The sequence below is a fragment of the Cyanistes caeruleus genome, chromosome Z, assembly GCF_971803275.1.
Source record: "Cyanistes caeruleus chromosome Z, bCyaCae1.hap1.1, whole genome shotgun sequence".
Taxonomy (NCBI): domain Eukaryota; kingdom Metazoa; phylum Chordata; class Aves; order Passeriformes; family Paridae; genus Cyanistes; species Cyanistes caeruleus.
In genome coordinates, this window is record NC_141732.1 from 64,643,815 (window position 1) to 64,662,309 (window position 18,495).

Sequence of the window (18,495 nt, forward strand, 5' to 3'; positions counted from 1 at the left end):
CATAATGTTGACTGTAGCAATGACTAGTTCTTCCCTAAGTCATGCTCCAGCTAAATCATACTCCTGTTGGGTATCTAAAATAGCATCTATCTTTGAAATGTGTAAGTGTTCTAATAGAGCCACTCCGTGGCAGAAGTGATATAATTACATTTACCAAGCTGGCAGTCTTCTGCTCATAATGAGAAAATCTCTTGCCTTATTCAAATTTCTGCAACAAAGTTGTATGGTCTGTAGATTTGTAAAACAGACTAAATTTGCAGTAATTTGGCCTGTGTAGGTCCAGGATTGTTGCAGTAACTTTACTGTCAAAAGACTTAAGAAGGACAAATAAACATCGTTTCTTTGTCATCTCAAATCTGAGGTTGGTGTTTATGACAAGACCTGGCCTTCTGGCACCATCCAGCATTGTATGGTGTACAGAGAGTACAGCAAAGCCCTGCAATGTACTGCATAATGATTGATCCACATAATGATATGTGGCAGGAATCTGATAGAAGAAAATTATTCAATTTTATTCACTGTATTCATATACTTTTCCCAGGATTTGTGTCCAAATGCTGTGTAAACGATTTGTTTTCTTGCATTTTGAATGGCACATTTCCATTTTCTGAGAGAATTAAAGAAAACAAAAATCAAACAGGTTTATGTGGATGCTAAATGCAAAAAGCAAGCTGGGAACAGAGCCTGTGTGAAACAAGATTCTCATTCTGGCCTGAGAAAGCATGAGAAAGAATCCAAACAGTCCTCAGTAAAGGACAACATTCTTTGCAGGTGGTGTTTAGGAAAACAGTCAAGGGGTGGTGTTCCATTTAACCAATGCTGGTGATGTGTTGCTTTAATGACTAGTGAGAGTTTTACCTCTCAGACCTTCTCAAACATGTTTATAAAAGAAGATTAAGAGTAATAAACTTTGCTGTGTTGGGTAATGAAGCTAGGGGAGTCAGTGTCATACTGCCTCGCTGTTCCTAATACAGTGCAATAGGTTAATGTGGAACAGAAAATTGATGTTTAACAGGAAACAGCATGGAAAATTCCTATTATCCCACTGTTTTACTGGAGTGGAAAGGTTGGTCTTGGATAGAGGCAGTTTATGCACATAGGTTTTTATTCCTATCTGGCACAGAATTGGATTTGATCACCATGTCCTGACATTGTGCAAGGAGGTCTTCTGTTCCCCAACCTTTTTTGGTAGTCAGCACATGCTGGGGTGTGCCCTAAAAGTACACGGGAGCTCAATCAGTCAAGAGGTTTTTGTCTGCTGCAGTCTTGCAGCTGCAGGGGAGTAATAAATTAGGACTGAATGTGAGAGTATATATTTGTCAGTAGATAATAAAATTTGTCAATAGATAGTAGTTGATCTGCTATTGTCATGCAGGAGGCAGAGGGTAAGGGAACAAGTAAGGGTAAGACGAGAAAGGAAGTAGGAAAATGGGGATTTCCTTCAATCAGTAGTTATCCTCTCATGCTTCTGCATTTACACAGGTGAAATCTAAAAGTATTTTTAGGATTTTTATTAACACTCTATAGTGTTTTAAGATTTCTAGTGTTTCAGTACTGCCATCTGTAAAGCTGTTTTTCCACATATGCATGTAGTTCTTTGCTGGTGTATTTGGAGTACCTGAAATATTTATTGAAGCTAGCAAAGAAAACAGGAAAGGAAAAAAACCAGTGTGAGAGGGGAAAAAGAGATCAGTAGCTATAAAGGACATATGTAGTGGACTGATTTGTAGCAGGGAGGTATTTGTGCACTTTTTTTTTTTTTTTTCCCCTGCAGTTTGCATATCTTGGACATTTTTTCCATTGACAAAACAGAACATTCTACAAAAGGTGGCTTTTAGGACCTTTTAGCATAGGCCACATGGCTACAGAAGGAAAACCAGGTAATTTCCCATATTTTGTACAGCTATGGAAGAAGACAGACTTTCTGCTGGATCTTAACGTCTTGATTTATTGCAATTTTTTGTATGTAATTACTAATTGTAATTGTAAATTCATGTGTAGATAGAGGCTGTCTAAGTGAAGAACAGAGGGTCAAATGCTAAATTTTATTTCTCATTTCCTTCCCTAGTAGATCTCATTTCCAGTGATGCCTTTTTTAGCCCAGAGCCTGATAGATGTAGGTTATCTAGTGTACCTTGGTGTGGATGGAGCTCAAGATGATGATGCACAAGTGGGGCTGATCAGTTACAATAGCTCTGCTCCTGGATGTTGGACCTGCAGAGTCTTGAGGTTAATAATTAGATGAGATGGTGATTGTTCCAAACTTTGGTAATCTGTGTAACTGTATCTAGTGTGGGTTGGTAATATAATCCCAATAGTTGATAAACCTGAGTTATCACTAATGCAACTGGTTTTGTGCTAGCCATTTCACTTTGTTAGCCTTCCTCAAACTGTTGAGGATTTGTCCATTATGGAAATTATATGTTGGCATTTTCAAAACTATACTTAAGAAGGCTTGGTATTTATGCAGTCTCTTCCCCTTGTTTTTCAACATATGAGACTTCTGTAATTTACAGCCATCTCAGAAACTTTTGACTGTTTGTACAACTGCTCTACAGCATGGTTGTTAGCTAAATGCTGTTCCCTCTCAAAGCCTTCCCAGCTTCCTGTGGAATCTGGAGGAGTAACATCTATTTCGTATACCACTTGTCATGTGAAGAAGCATATGAATTTTGCATATAAGTAGCATAGAAGTTTTGCATGTAAGTAAGCATGAAAGTTTTAATTAGTTTACTTATACAAGAATCAACTCCTCCATTCAGTAATCCTCTGTCATGAGGACTACACACAGCAGACCTTTCTAAAAGCAAACATCAGGATTTTGCTAATGACTAGGGGGTTTGGGGAAGCTCATATGTTCTATGTTGCTTTTTTAAGAATTACAATGTACCTCTTGCTGCAGTGTTGGGAATTTTGTTTGCTAACACAGGGACTCCGTCATCATGCTGCACGCCGGCAGCACATCTGCTTCCTGTTTTCTCTGGTACAGGTGAATGCAGGTCTTCTTGTTTCTACTCCTGTGAAAAGTTCTGGAACTGATTTTTTTTCCTCCCCATTTTAAAAAGGGAATTCAGTTTTGATTCCAAAAAACCTTCATGCTTTGGTTCCAGTACTGATTTTCTTGAATGTGTGTTTTATCCTGGCTGCAGGTAGAGAGCAGCACTGAGCCTTTTCACACGACTGGTCTGTTACTCTATTACCTGCTTGAAGAGTCACGCAATTCTTTTCATACTTCTGATGACCATATGTAATGGAGAGTGCAATGTTTCTTAGGAAAACCCATCCTCCCTGATCTCCAAAAGCACAGAAGATGATAGCATGCAGGCTTGGGATTTCAAATTAGTAGGTTTTTCAGTTTTCTGTATCTTTCTTCCATTAAAGTAGGTTTGAAAACCTGCTGTCAGCTTATAGATTGAATTTGTAGGAATCTGGTCACCCATTAAATCAACAAGATTAATGTAAATGAGAAGTTAAAGAGCTCGCTAGACTTCCAGTTTTGTATTGCAGCTGCCAAGAAGACACTGCAACTAAGGATGGAAAAGTCTTGGGTGTCTCTAGTCTGACTTTCTGCTCAAAGCAGAGTCAGCAAAGATGCCAGACCACATGGCTCAGGGCTTTTTGCAGTCTGCCTTTAAAAATTCCAAGAGCAGGGACCACACAGCACTTCTGCACGACGTGCACCAATGCTGCACTGTTCCTGTAGAAGAAAGGCTTACCTTTATCTCCAGTTTGAACTTGCTGTCTTTTGTTTGTGCCTGATGTATGTCATTCAGCCACCATGACACAGCCTGATCCCTTATTGTCAGTATCCTGTCTGTAGGCAGAAGAGGGCTGCTCTGAGGTGCTCTTGCAGCCTTCCCTTCTCCAGGCTGAGGCAACTATGTATGTCAGTGTCACCTCACTGTGCAGGTGCTCCTTCTCTGCAAGTGGGCCTGTGTTAGGCACACACCAGTTTGGCAAATGGGAGTCCTGCAGCGAGGAGCCAGAACCAGGAACCCAGTATCTTGTCTTGGTGTTGTCTAAGAAGAACCAAGGGGTAACCATCACCTTCTTCCATCTCCTGTTTGAGCCTGTACGACTGTGGGGATGGATACTGCTGTCCTTGATTGCTGCCAGTCCCGAGGCTTTTTCTGCAGAGCTCCTGCCCAGGCAGGCCATGTCTAGCCTGCCCTGCTGTCTCAGGCTCTGACTTCCTGGGGACAGGTGTTTCCTCCACGCTGAAATGCACAAGGCCCTCCCCACCTTCCTCCACCCTACCTAGGTCCCTCTGGATGGCAGCCCTTCTCTCCAGTGCATCGGCTTTTCCCCCCAGTTTGATGTCATCTGCACACTTGACAAGCGTGACTTCTGCCGTGCAGCTGATGAAGGACCAGCCAATGATTTTGCTTCTGTAGTTCTCCACTTTGTTACTGCAGTCCTGGTAGAGTACAAGACATTTACTCCTGCCTCTAAGCCAATCATCCAATCAGTTTTTATCCATCCTAAGTTGTCTGCTTAAGACTGTAATCCTTTTCCTCTTGCAGAGGTCTTGCTCCGTGACTTTCCCAGGGACAAAATCTTGGCTGATAACCCTGTAGGTCCCTGAAGAGTTCCTCTGGGGCCTTTTGAAGATGGCATGTCATTGGCATTGCTTGAGACCTTTCCCCCTGCCCCCATCTCAGTCACTGTTGAGATTATCCTTGAGTGCAGCCTTTCTGTGGGCCACAGTCTCTCACACACTCCCTTACTGTCCTTTCACATTGCTGGAAATTTTCCCCCTGACCAGTCTATGGGTGATCTTTTTGGCACAGTAGTGAGGACAGCAGTTCTCTGAAAGGGAAGGGAATGTGTCTGAAACCTGTAGTGTAGCATAAGAAGCTAAAGCACAGCAAAGAGGCAAGCTTCAAGCAAGGTCTTCTAAAACATCAATTTTCAGTCTATTTTCTAACCACTCCTTATGTTCCCTCAGCATTGTTATAATCTTTAAAGAACATACCTGAACATGACTTAGGTGTGTAGCTGGTTCAGATACACACAATACCTTGTTTCTGGTTGTAAGTGAAAGTCAAGGTGGTTACTGGACTTTTCAAACTTACTGTGGGAAGAAATCTTTGTATCTTTACTTCTGTGGTTTTCTGATACTGACAAAAACCCAAAACTGTAAAACCCAAGAGATGGTAAATATTTTTAGAAGATGTTAATAAAACTTGCCCACTTTCTTTCTCAGCTAATTGAATGAAAAGTGTTTTCTCTCATATATACAGCATTTAGGTTTGTGTGACTGTTTTGAATTTTCTGAACTTGGTTAAACTGAATTTCTGTAGCTGGTTTTAGAATTCCCTGTGTAACGGATATGGCTTTGACTTACAGATATGTTTTGTTAGGAAGAGCTGGGAGGTAATAGCATCAGAAAATTACTTAAGAACTTGTTTAGCAAAATTTTTGAGATTATAAAGCTGTACACTGACAAATGCACTCCAGCAAAGGTATAGAGGGAATTCAGCAAGTGCATCTCCTAAGCAGTATTTGCCTCAGTTCCAGCTCTGTCTTTCAGAAAAGTTGGCTGCAATCTGGCCACTGCAGACCACTGAAATTGCAGTTCACAAGTGTTATCAATTAAAATGTATTTTTATGGAGGTTTGTTTGAAGTCTGTTACACACCCACTGCCCTCGCAAAAAAAAAAAAAAAAAAAAAAAAAAAAATCCCAAACCCACAAAAAACAAATGTCGAAACCAAAGTATTTTTCTTTTGAACCTCAGTTCCTGTGGCGTGTTGCCCCCAGTCCCCGTGCCCGGTTCCCCGGGCTCTACGGGGTCCATCGTTTTCCTTATTAATAACCAGGCTGCTGGGTTCCTTTGGGAGTTCGGCCCGGCTCTGGCAGCCTCTGTGGTAAAGCAGGAGCGTGAAAGCCGCAGCAGCAGGGCAGCAGCGCCACGCTCGCCGTGGGGCTGTCTGTGCGCCGGTGGAGGCCCCGCCGGGCCGTGCTTGGCCCCGCCGGGCCGTGCTTGGCCCCGCCGGGCCGTGCTTGGCCCCGCCGGGCCGTGCTTGGCCCCGCCGGGCCGTGCTTGGCCCCGCCGGGCCGTGCTTGGCCCCGGGCTGCGCGGGGCTGGCGACCGCGGTTCCCCCGGCCCTCACCGGGGGGCGCCCTGCGCGGCGGCGAGCGGCGGGCAGCGCCCCCTGGCGGGCTGTCCCCGGGTGCTGCAGCCGCGGCCGTCGGACACTTGGCGGTGCGGATGTAGCCCAGGTGCAGCACTGCTGCTGCTCTTGCTGCTGCTCTTGCTGCTGCTCTTGCTGCTGCTCTTGCTGCTGCTCTTGCTGCTGCTCCTGCTGCTGCTCCTGCTGCTGCTCTTGCTGCTGCTCTTGCTGCTGCTGGAGGACGATCAGAGCGGGATTCGTGTTCCAGCGAAGATCTGGCCTGCCACGTTGGTGTGAAAACGCTGCTTGCAGTTTTAATTTTAAGCTGTAGTTTAAGACGTGGAGCCCTCATTCCTACTGATGATGAATAAATTTTAGATCTCTGCCAAAAGGGAGGGTGTGGCTGAGGGTGCTGTTATGAGCAGAAGGCTGAGAAGAGACTGGGACTAGTGCAGGAATTTTCCTGGAGCTCTCTAAATGTTTTTGCTGGTGGGTAAATGGGTAGAACCTATCTGGTTCTTGTCAATTACTGTATTTTGTAGTGTCTTGTAACAGTGGGATTTTGATGTACTGTCCATTTCAGGAGTGGGGAATCTTATTTGTTTGTTTGTTGGTTTTGAAGTAGCCACTCATTTAGCATGGTTACTGTTTTTACAAGTGCATCATCACTAGGTCATTGTGCAGTTTTCCCCAGAGAGGGAACCTTTTCCATCTTCTGTTTCCAGTTATGGATTATTTGCAGAAGAGAAAGAACAAAACTGTCACTGTGACTTTTCAAGGCTGGGTCGTTTTTACTTAGCTACTTATTTATTACAGGTGCAAGATTTTTGGGGCAAGAAGAAGTTTCCTCTGACACCTTTACTCCTCTGTTTGCCATTCTGGCATTTACATTATCTTGATTAAGCTATTAGGCACTCTGAAATAAAGGCATTGCCAGGAAGATCGGTTTATCTGGTTTGCTGGGAGAACCAGTGTTGTGCTGTTGGTGGAGGCAGATTCTGAGTTGTCTCACCTTAGGTCTTCTATTGCAAGGCTCATGAAGAAAGCTGGTAAGTGCCAGGAACTACAGAGAGGAGAGATTCCGGATATATTTGAGAACAAACAGAGCCTAGAAGAGAACCTTAGGATGCAAGCAAGCCAGCAATGAATGTGAAAGATCATGGTGTTTATCTGGGGGAAGGGGGTAAAGGAGAGAAGGCAAATAAAGATCAAGAGTTCTTAACTCTTTAGTTAAAATTTCATTGCTCAACCAGGAGTAAGTTTTCAGACTCAAGGGATTGAGAATTAGCACATGTGTCTAGGTAGTTGTGAGCTAGAGCCTGGAGGTCTTGTTTCATTGAAAGGCCTACCTTGTTCATAATGTTATGGACTATTGTGATGTTTTTGAAATTCTTTTCTAGGTAAATGTTCAAACTGTAAAATGAAGGAATGGCTAAAATGAGACACTGGGAGGCAGCTGAGCTGCCAGGACCAGTGTGCTGCTGAAAAGGGAATTTTTCTCTGAGGTTTATCACCACCCCTGGCATTCTGCTTGCTTTGACATGGGAGATTAAGTGTGTGTGTATGGTGCTTGTATTATCCTGTTTACTTTTCTGCCAGCTTTGCAAGCTGGTTTGTGTTTTTCACCCATATGGGGGGGTTTCTGATAATTCAGTGTACATGAATGAGGGACCAAATTAACACCAAGGGCTGATGGCATGTGAGAGGCAGGAATGTGTGATGCAGGAGGGACACAGAAAGGGTTGAGCCTACCCTTTTGACATCACTGAGTACTAGATGTCTCATGACATCTTTTGCTGCACCTCTGAGTTAACAGAGACTAAAAAGTGTCCACTCCGAGTGTGCTTTTCTTTCATACTATGGAGGAAAAGGTCATCAGCCTTTATGTTGAGTGTAAATGCTCTATGTAGCACCTCTTAGATCATTTCACAAACCAATACTGTTTACTTGTTTGTAGCAGCACTGTAAGCATCTTATTTGCAGCAGGGCAATGAAATTTGTATTGGTGCTGTTCTCAAGATTTCCAGAAAGTTTTGCATGAAAGGGTTAGTTTTTAAAAGTTTTGTAGAAAATAGTGAAAGGACAGCTAATACAAAGCAAAGTGATCATATTATCTTGTTGCTAATGCACAGTGTATTGAAAAAGATGTTTTTTAGTGCAGATCTTTTATTTGAAAGAGAATAGTGAAGTCTTGGGATTTATTTTGAGAGATTATAATGTTGTCTGCAGTGGAGACCTTAGAGAATCTGTTCAGCTGCTGACTGAAAACTTAATTTGCCAACATCAAGTTTCCACAAGCCTTATTCCTTTGTACTTTCTAGGCCTTCTGGGTTTTTCCCACCTGTTGCTTTATCATCTGTTTCTCTTAGCTCAATTGCTGATTGTTGGAGAAACAGAAAAAGTACAGCATCAAAGATGGAATACTGTAACTCAGAGAAATTTTAATGCTAGAGTTAAATGGGTCTAAAAATTTTAGCCCAGAAAACTGATCACTTTTTAAAATGGAGTTATTTTTTTCTGCTTATGCAATTCCTGTATTGATTATGTAAGCTGCAGTGTTAGGAAGAGGAAAGTGTTGGTTTTTCTGTTCTTAAAGGTTTGTGATGTTTCAGGCCTTGCAGTTCTTTCGTACCTTGTTGGATGACTCAGTAATCTCTTCTGAATCCACCTTTACTCCGTGTTTTTCTGATAACCTTATAGCATCTCTAACTCCTAACAAAAGCCTTTTCTCATCAGATTATATTAAATATTCAGGAAATACTCTTGAAATTGTATTCCTAGTCTTGAGTGAGAGTGGGTTGGTCTTCATGAGGTTTCCATGAATGCTCTTGCACTTCTGGCATTTACCAAATAAGTCTTGCCTGCATGTTAAAAACTTTTTCCTTGATCATATGAAGTTGATGCTCTATTCTTATTAGTCATAGAAGCGTCTGGTCCAAATCAGGCTGTTAACCAAGGCAGCATTCCAGTGCCAACTTTGCATCACCTGGTTCAATATAAGTTGTTGAGAAATTCTCATAAGCTGTTCTTTCAGTTTGGCTTCATGCTCAAAGGAGGAGTGTTGGCTTGAGCTGTATTGTTATGTCTAAGAGACCTGTATTGTCAGTCATCAAGACACAAATTTTGTAAGAAATTTGTGCCAAATTTTGTTCACAGATGTCCTCTATCTTACTTCTGGGCATTTCTATTTGTGTTTTTCTAGATCTAATTAGTCTCAGTCTTTTAATCTTAGACAAATGCCATGCTCTAGATTTTACTACATGTGGGACCTAAAGGACATTCTGTGGCACTAATGTGTGCTAAATAATCCCTACATAGTAATATAAAACTGTGCAAGGTAGGAGCATAGTCTTCTATCTGCAAAGTGTTACCTGAAACAGAAACAATTTATCATTACTGGAAGCAATTTATCATATTTCAGGCTTGCTGTGGAAAAAGTGTGCCTTATATGATTTTTATATGCAGGTTATTAAATGTAAACCAGATTTCCAGAGAGAGCTTTCTTAGAATACTGTATTGTCTATTTAGCCACATCTGTTTCATTTTGCAATTCTTTGGAGAGGGCTGACATTTGTGTTGTGTCTTACTGAGAGTTTCAGGTCAGGTAGAATTTGTTTGTTTTATTTTCTTTTTATCCATGTTGGCTCAATTTAAAATCAGATTTATCTCATATTTAAGGCTGTCTTTTGTTTATGCCTGTTTGGCTTACGAGAACATCTCCAAGACTCCTACAGGCCTTATGTAGTTCAGAATTATTCCAGACTTTTCCAACTAATATGTTCTGAATTTGACCTGAAAACATTAGAAATTACTTTCTGCATTTCTTTTTTTTTCAATCTCTATTTTTTTTTAATTCCCACACTGTGCTTTGTACAAACTCGATATTAAATAACATAACAAACTACAAAGCTATTGACATCTTATGTTTTCATTACTAGCAAGTATTGTTTGCCCAAGATTTATCTCCTAAGAGGAGAAGGGATTGCTTTAGAGAAATATGCTTGCCTTCACTAGCCTAACAATTGCTAATCTGTTCCAGTGTGGGTGTGTATGCACACTCTTCTCTGAAATGTTTTCTCAGTCATTAGGTTCCCTATAGTAAGTTCCCATATGGGAAAAGGAAGTGTGGTTTCAGCAGAAATGGATCTTTTTCTGAATGATAATTTTGGTGTCTTTATTTCAAGCTCACCGCACTTAGGATGAGTTTCCTCTGCTGCCCTGGTCTGAATTAAAGCTGTCTAAACTAAAACATGGTCATCTACAAGGAACCATTTCAATTCTTGACTCAGTGCACGCTTCACAAATCCGTTTATATGGACACATAGACTATTCTTGCATCTAAATAAAAAATAAGACAATTTTCTACTTCTCAAAATGGAGTAAATAAAAGCTGTTTAAGTCTAGCTGTTTGTGTCCAGCTGCAAGGAATCATGCTGTGTCCTCTCAGTTGTAGCAGGAGTAGTCATCATCTTACTTTCAATATTTACAGGTATCCTTCCTTTCATTAACCAGTGCCTGTGGCTGGCTTTGTATGTATAGCAGGGAGAGAAAGTGAGAATTACAAAAGGGTGGTGTTGTTCCCTCTTTCCTTCCTTTTTTTTTCCTCTTGCAGAAGTGATTTCTGCTTCTGCCTATTTTGAAATCCTTGTGACAGGCTAGGTAAGCAGGAAACCTTTTCTGCTGCTCTGTCATGATAAGGACATCTTATGGAAAGGTTTCCTTTTCTTCTTGGGTCTGACATGAAAGTCAGACCCAAGAAAAGTCCTCCTGAAAGAAGTGTTTTTCTCAGCATTGAAAAGATTGCACTGTTGTGTTTTAAATGGGAGGTCATGCTGGTTTTGTAATTTATGTTGTTTGTTCTTCCTGAACTCTTTAAAATTAATAAGCTGAAATCAGACTATAGCAGTTGTAACTTAGTGAACTCTGTGTTGTCCATTTCAGCTACATCTCTGAATGTGAGCTGTCTCTGTGTTTGAGAGGCTTCAGTATAATATGGGCTTCTGTCAGCCCTGTGAAATGTTGAACAGCCTACAGTGGCATGGATGGAAGCATGGAACTGCTTGTCTCAAGGATGTGTACTGTCTTCTCTCAGTGAAGCCATGATTGCTGATGGTCCAGACAAAATATGTTGGTATCCGAATGAATAGATGTAAATCCAGAAGGGTTTGTCCTGATCATGTTGATTCATAATAAATCTTCAGATATCCTCTAAACTACAGCACCTATTTTGGGGTAAAGGTCAAAAGATCTAATTCTGATTTGAGTATTTCCAATAGTAAAAAATTCACTATACTCTGGGCAAGAAGTTCTAGTGTTTAACTGCATCTCCTTTAGTGAATGCCTATGACATTTCTGATTCTCTTCTGTATGTTTTGAGGAAGATTGCTCTTGCTTTTTATTTAATAAGGTGAATTTATGAGTTCCTCAATCCCTGAATTATCTGAGTTTTTTTTTTTTCCATGTTCTTTCACCATTTCATTTTATTGACTCCTCCCTGACCTATTTGATTCTGTTTTTCTCCATATTGAACACTCTGCTTTGCAGACATCAGGACAAACAACAGCAACACTGGGATTGATGCCCTGTGGAAATTTAGTTGCCCAAAATGCTGAAAATGCCCAAGAGCATTTTCAGAGGCTTTTTTTCCCAGGGCAGAAAGTACTATCACCTTTTTAATGTCTAGATAGAAATGTGCACAACTTTGTCTCTTGTTAGGCCTGCTATTCATTGCCTGTGCTCAGAAAAGTTGGTGTGGCCTGCTATTTGCTTTCTACAGTCTTCTCTCTAAGAAACCCAGTGCACATTCACTCACTTTAAACAGATTTACCATGCACAGATTCATTCAAGCCATGTCTCTTTCAAGTTTTGCAGTGTTTCTGGATGCCTACTAATAAATAAAAAAATCCTGTGTTTTTCATTTTTTTTCAGTGTTCTTTCACTGTTTCTGATGATCTTGTGCTTCTTTGGGATGGGTGCTCTTAAATATCAGACAGTATGGGTTAGGTCCTGTGTGATCACAGTAGAAATGCATCATTTCATGAATATGCCTGGTTTAAAGGTATAGCCAGGAGCCCATATATAAATAAATTAAAAATTAAATTTATTTGATATTTATAAAATAAATTTTCATAGTTTTAAAAGTGTTTTGTTGGTATTGGATTTTTCTAGTGGGTTAAGGTAGATACACTCAGTTTGACACTGTAGGGTATTAGAGAGGAGTAGGAATGTTACATAAAGACATACTTCTTTACCCCAAGTTTAAGAACAGTAAGCCTATTGTCTGCAGGCTGTTGATTGGAATTCATTGTGTAATTTAATTTAATTGTTCATAATCAAATCTTTCATCAGCTATTTCATTACATAAAAATTATTTTTCTTTACAAAATCTTCTTTAGGCTGACAGGCATAATTATTTAGTGCATCCAGTTTGTCTTTTGTAAATATTGACATAGCAGTTCTGTTCTTGCTGTTCTTGTGAACTTTTCCAATTCCAGTTTTTCAAACATTAATGACAGTAAGCATTACCAGTCTAGCCGGTACCTATGCCATCTATCAGCATTCTTGAATCCAAGCTATCCAGCTTTGCTGATGTAAAAGTGTCCAATTAATAGCTGCTGTTTAACATCATCGTGTGTTACTGTTGGAATGGAAACTATTAAATCATCGTCATAAGAATGTTGTTTGCTTTTTCTCAGAGAGTTGTATGTACTAAACTTACGCTTTTCTTTGTTATTTTCAAGAATGCTACAATTTCCAGCAAATAACTAGTTTTTTTTTTTTTCCCAGATGTAGAGGACACCTTAAAGATTGTTTGTCTGACAATTCTAGCTATTCTCTTTCTGTTCTTTTTCAACTTACATATTTTTTTCAGTATTAGTTCCCAGAAATCATCTTGTGATGAGGGAACAGCTGATACCCTGTTAATGAAGTGAGATGACTTTAATCGGGCAGCCAAGATGAATTAGTGTCTTTTATGTAAGAAAAATAAAATAGCTGAAGTAATTTTCAGTATGAGTATCCTGTTGGTAACTGTTTCTTTACTATTGGCTGGTTTTATTTCTAAATATAAACACAGGACTGGACCTGTGACCTTAGATGTTCACTTGGAAAAAGAAGAGCTTTGCCTGTAGAGGAGCCCATTTCCTTTTACTGGGTGTAAAGAACAGTAAAAAATTTAAGTCATCAGATTTTAAGTGACTTATGGTCAATGTAAAGCTGATCATCTTTTTTCAGATATAAAAAGGGGGAACTACCAAAAGAAGCATCTAGACTTCAGTTAGAATTCTTTTCTATTATCAAGATTTTAAGTGTCTCTACAGGCGGGTTTTGCCTTTATCCCTTTGTCATGGTTTAACCTCAGCCAGCAGCCAGGCCAAGGCAGCTGCTCGCTCACTGCTCCACCAGCAGGATCAGGGAGGGAATCAGCAGGGTAAAAGCTGGAGAACTTGTGGGTTGAGATAAAGACAGTTTTATAGGGAAAGCAAAATATGCACACCCTGGCAGAGCAAAAAGGAATTAATTCACTGCTTCCCATGGGCAGGCAGGCAGGTTTTCTCCATCATCCATCTCTGGGAGAGCAGGACCCCATCACACACAACAGTGTCTTGGGAAGACAAACACCATCTTTCCAAATGTCACCCCATTCCTTCTTTTTCCCCCCCTTTATGTATGAGCATGATGTATTTTCTGCTACCCAGGTATCAAGTATCTCTTTACAGGTAGTGTTCACCTTTATATCTTCATTGTGGTTTAACCAGCTATGATCTGTAATATCCCTCTGGTCATTTGGGGTCACCTGTCCTGGCTGTGTCTGCTCCCAACCTCCCAGGCACCCCCAGCCCCCTCAGCACCATGGCAGTACGAGAAGCAGAAAAGGCCTTGGCTCTATGTGAGCTCTGCTCAGCAGTAACAAAAACATCTCTGTATTGTCAACCCTGTGTTCAGCACAAATCCAAAACACAGCCCCCTGCCAGCCACTCGGAAGAAAATTAACTCTACCCCAGCAAAAACCAGCATACCCTGTTCATCAGTGACTTCAAGTAAAAAAGTAGCTTGTAAGAAAAAGATAATAATTTGCATATATAAAATTTGAAAGTTAATTTCTGTGTGTTCCAAATAAATTCTTCACTTTGAATTTGACAGTCTATAACCTTGTATCTTAAAATGTATTTGCAGATCTGTTGGAGAGATAGAATGATTAATGTGGTCAGCACTTCCTGATGTGAACTGTATGAAAATGGAGTCTCTTAAGCTTTCCAGTTCATATAACCATAGGATGGTTATATGGGTTGGAAAGTACCAATAAGATAATTTACTTCAATCTCCTTGGCATGGGCCAGTACACCTTTGACTAAACAGGCTGTTCCAAGCCCAACCTAGCCTTCTGTCAAACGCTTCTAGGGATGGGTTGTCCCCAAGTTCTCTGGGCAACCTGTTCCAGTGCCTCACCAGCCTCAGAGTAAAAAAGTTTTCTACTAATATGTAGCATAAATCTATCCTTTGTCAGTTTGAAGCCATTCTCCATGTCCTGTCACTACGTGCCTGTGTCAAAAGCCCCTCTACAGCTGTCCTGTAGGCCCCTTCAGGTACTGGAAGGTGCTATAAGGCCTCCCTGGGGCCTTCTCTGGACTGAACAAGCCCAGCTCTCTCAACCCACCTTATACGATGGGTGCTCCAGCCCTCCGAGCATTTTTGTGACCCTTCCTGGGCCTGCTCTAAGGGGTGTGTGTCCTTCTTATGTTGGGTGCTCCAGAGCTGCAGGCAGTGCTCCAGGTAGGGTCTCATGACGGCACTGCAAGGAGCAGAATCCTCTCCCTTGCCCTGCTGACCACTTCACTGTATGCAGTCCAGGACATGATTGTCTTTTTGAGCTGTGAGTGTGCATTGCTGGGTCATGCTGAGGGTTTTGACTACCAGATGTCCCTAGCTGCTCTCAGTCTATTCTGTACTCAGCTTGTATTTGTTCCCCAATCCAGATGCAGCACTTTGTACTTGGCTTTGTGGAACTTCATGTGGTTTGCACAGGTCCTCTTCTCAAGCCTGTCAAGACCCTTCTGGATGGCATCCCTTCCCTCCTGCGTGTTGCCCACACCACACTGGTGTTGTTGACAAACTTGCTGAAGGTACACTTGACCCCACCATCCTTGTTGCCAATAAAGATTTTCAGCCAAGCTGATCCCAGTATCACCTGTGAGGAATGGCACTCGTTGTACTCTACTTGGACACCTGTGGTGCTTTGCATGCAGCCATCCAGCCTATTCCTTACTTACTGAATGGTCCAACTATCAAATGCCTTCTCCCCAGTTTAGGGACAATGTTGTCTTGTAGGACAGTGTTAAATGCTCTGCACATTTTCAGGTGGATGATATAAGTTGCTCTTCCCTCATCTACCACCCATCCCTAATCCTGTCAATGAAGGCTACCAGATTTGTCAGGCATGATTTATGGTTTAGGAAGCTGTGCTTCACCTCCTCATTTCCCTTGTGCATTAGCATAGTTTTCAGGAGGATCTGCTCCATGATCATGCTAGGTGGCAACTAGAGGTTGGCACTCTGTAGAGTGCACTCTGTAGGTGGCACTCTGTAACCCTGTCATGTCTTCCTTATTTCTGTTTTAAAAATGAGGACTGTATTTTCCCTTTTCTTGTTAGTGGGAACTTTTCTGAATGGCCACAACCTCTCAAATATGATTCATACCAGCTTAGCCACTTCCTTGGCCAGCTCCCTCAGGACCTGTTCCACGAGCTTGCATACTTTCAGATTTCTCAGATGGTGTTGAACCTGATCTTCTTCTGCAGTGTGTGAGTGATTCTACATTCTCCCAGTCCCTGCCTTTTCCATTTGCTACTTGGGCTACTTGGGCTGGAACATTTTTCAGTGAAGACTGAAAGCAACAAAGTCATTGCGTAACTCAGCCTTCTCCTTCTCTTGTCTTTCTGGACAGGTACTATATTTTCCCTAATCTTCCTTTTATCAGTCGCACAAGTATGCCCTTCATGTCCCTGACCAGATTTAGTTATATGAGATTTTAAGCTTTCCTAACGTGATTCTTGGTTGCTTGGTATTCCTCCCAGGCTATCTGTTACTTGGAGAAATAAGGTACCACCAACACATTCCAAGAATCTTCTGGATTGCCTATGCCTAGCTGTGTTCCTTCCACAGATATTGGAGAGGTTGAAGTTTCCCATGAGGACCAGGACTTGTGAATGTGAGGCTGCTCCTGTCTGTCTGTAAAGGACCTCATCAGTTTGGCTTTCCTGTTTGAGTAGTCCATAGCATATCCCTGGTATAATATCACCTGTGAATAAATTAATCAGTATTTTTGTTTTTGTTTGCTGTGACAAAAATGCTCTGAACTTGTTTTTGTGGGTTCTGCAGAGCAAGTATATTTGCACATTCTCTGAAGAATGGTTTTAGGAAGAAAGAGGGGTAAAGTGCAGAGGTTTTTGGGATGGTGTTTTAAGATCTTAAAGATTGTTGAAGTTTCTTGAAGGTCATTCACATTTTGATAGACTGCCATACAGAAACAAAATCCCCAAACACCACAAAACAACAGCAAATGAAAACTGTCTGTGTAACTTCACAATATTCTACTTACAGATTTCACAGTTATTCTCAACTTTTTATTCTCATCTCAGTTGTTTTCCACCTCTACCACTTGTCACCATCAAGTTCAAATTAATACATATGGTAACAGGTAACCTTTTATTGTCATGGATTCTGGGAGACTTGAGTAGCTGTGTACTGTAATTATATGACATTTGTCTTGTGATTGAAGTGATTACATGGCTATTTGTATCCTGCAAAGCAGTCATAACTTTTTTGTTGTTCATAATGAGGTGGTTCAATTTGTCTGCAATGTACTTACAGATTATGTTTCAGTAGTTTCATCATCATTATTACACTGTGAGATGTGCTCCATTAACAAAATCCATAGTCTCTTTTCTTCAAATGTCGTGCATCAGTTTCTAGTGGATCCAAATTTGTTGTTAGTGGGAATAGCACTTTTGAGGACAGATTGTTCAGAACCTGTCAGACTTACTGGTAAGACTTAATTTCTTTCAGTTAGAAAGGCAGTGACACAAACATGTCCTTGTGCTTATATTCTACTAAATTCTTCATTATATCAGGATTTTGATTGAAATGTTTTGAACATGTCAGTAATTTCCTAGCAACTCCTTTAAGCAGCTGAATGAAATTCATTTTCATTAGTTAGTCCATGGATTATCCACAAGCTTTATTTTAAAAAGACTTGAGTCTACAGCATTTGGTAGAAATAAATTTGTTGTGCTAAAATTGGAAAAATTATTGTTTTTCTTACAACACTGGATATGTAATTTGTGTAGCCTTGTAATGTTTGTGTATGTGTGAAAAAGGATAGCTTCTCAGGATACAAACAGATTAATGTCTGTACTTTGAAAAGGACTAGGAAATGGAAAAAGGACTCCGTGTTCAGGAAATGTTACAGCTGCGTTGGTGGGAAAGCAGGAGATGGTGTGCAGCTACCTGGTGACTCCCTCTGGGGAGCAGATGCTGCTCTGTGCCCTCTGTGCCCCAGTTAATTCTGTGCTCATTTGAGTAAAGAAAAACAGCCTTTTTGTTTTATGTTATGCAGAATTATAGAGGTGCGAGAGGAGTTACTGGTGCAGGTGTCTTCCCTGGGACTGGCTTCTCGAGGTTCTGTCTTTGATTCTGCCTGTGAGAGGTGTTTTTAAGCTGGTGGAGACTTTTTGGAGGTGTGTAAAAGGGTTGTGATGCAGCAGTGAGCAGTAGATGGCAGTGCTGTCCTGCTACACAGCTTGAAGAAACCTCATTGAAAGTTTTAAGTCCTGCGGAACATGCCCTTCGCTGCGTGTCTGCTGCTGAAACATTGATAGTCAGGGCATATCTTGTTCTGCCTAAACTTAGGTTACTTCTCTTAGGACACTGCTCCATGCAGAAATTTGGAGGAGATCAGAGATTCTGTATATTTCTAAACCAATACTAAGTGCATGTGTATTCTTAAGTTACCTGTTTTGTAAATGATTAAAACATGAAAGAGCCTAATGTATGATGCCATTTAATCCCATTGCAAAGGTAATGACAAATTACTGTGATATGTACTCCTTTTCGACTTTTTTTCCTTCAAGGGGAAATATTTGCTTTCCGCAGAAACAAGTGTTGGTTTGTGATGCACAGTTCATTCCTGTAAGTCTCCCACTTTCCCATATTGAAATATCTCTACAGTCTGAAAACTTGATGACTCATAGTGTATCAGTCTTTTGAGTCATAAGTCAGGGCCAATCTCTTGGCTTTTCTAGTACTGGAAATCTCTGTGGAGACTTCTGTTTATCCATGAACACACTTTGAACAGAAAGACCACTTCATCACTTTTTTTTTTTT

General features: G+C 41.0%; 1 protein-coding gene across 11 annotated transcripts in view; it reads left to right on the forward strand.

The window, feature by feature from the left end:
• ARL15 (ARF like GTPase 15) overlaps positions 1 to 18,495 on the forward strand; it is a 284,774-nt gene that overhangs the window by 72,612 nt on the left and 193,667 nt on the right. Inside the window, exon 1 of one of the 11 annotated variants that reach the window (XM_086866974.1) lies at positions 6,165 to 6,604. The exons of the other annotated variants lie outside the window; for them this stretch is intronic. Within the exon in view, the coding sequence (XP_086723100.1) occupies positions 6,593 to 6,604 (12 nt within the window). The 5' untranslated portion in view covers positions 6,165 to 6,592. Of the gene's footprint in view, positions 1 to 6,164; positions 6,605 to 18,495 lie in introns of those variants that run through there. 11 annotated transcript variants of the gene reach the window in all.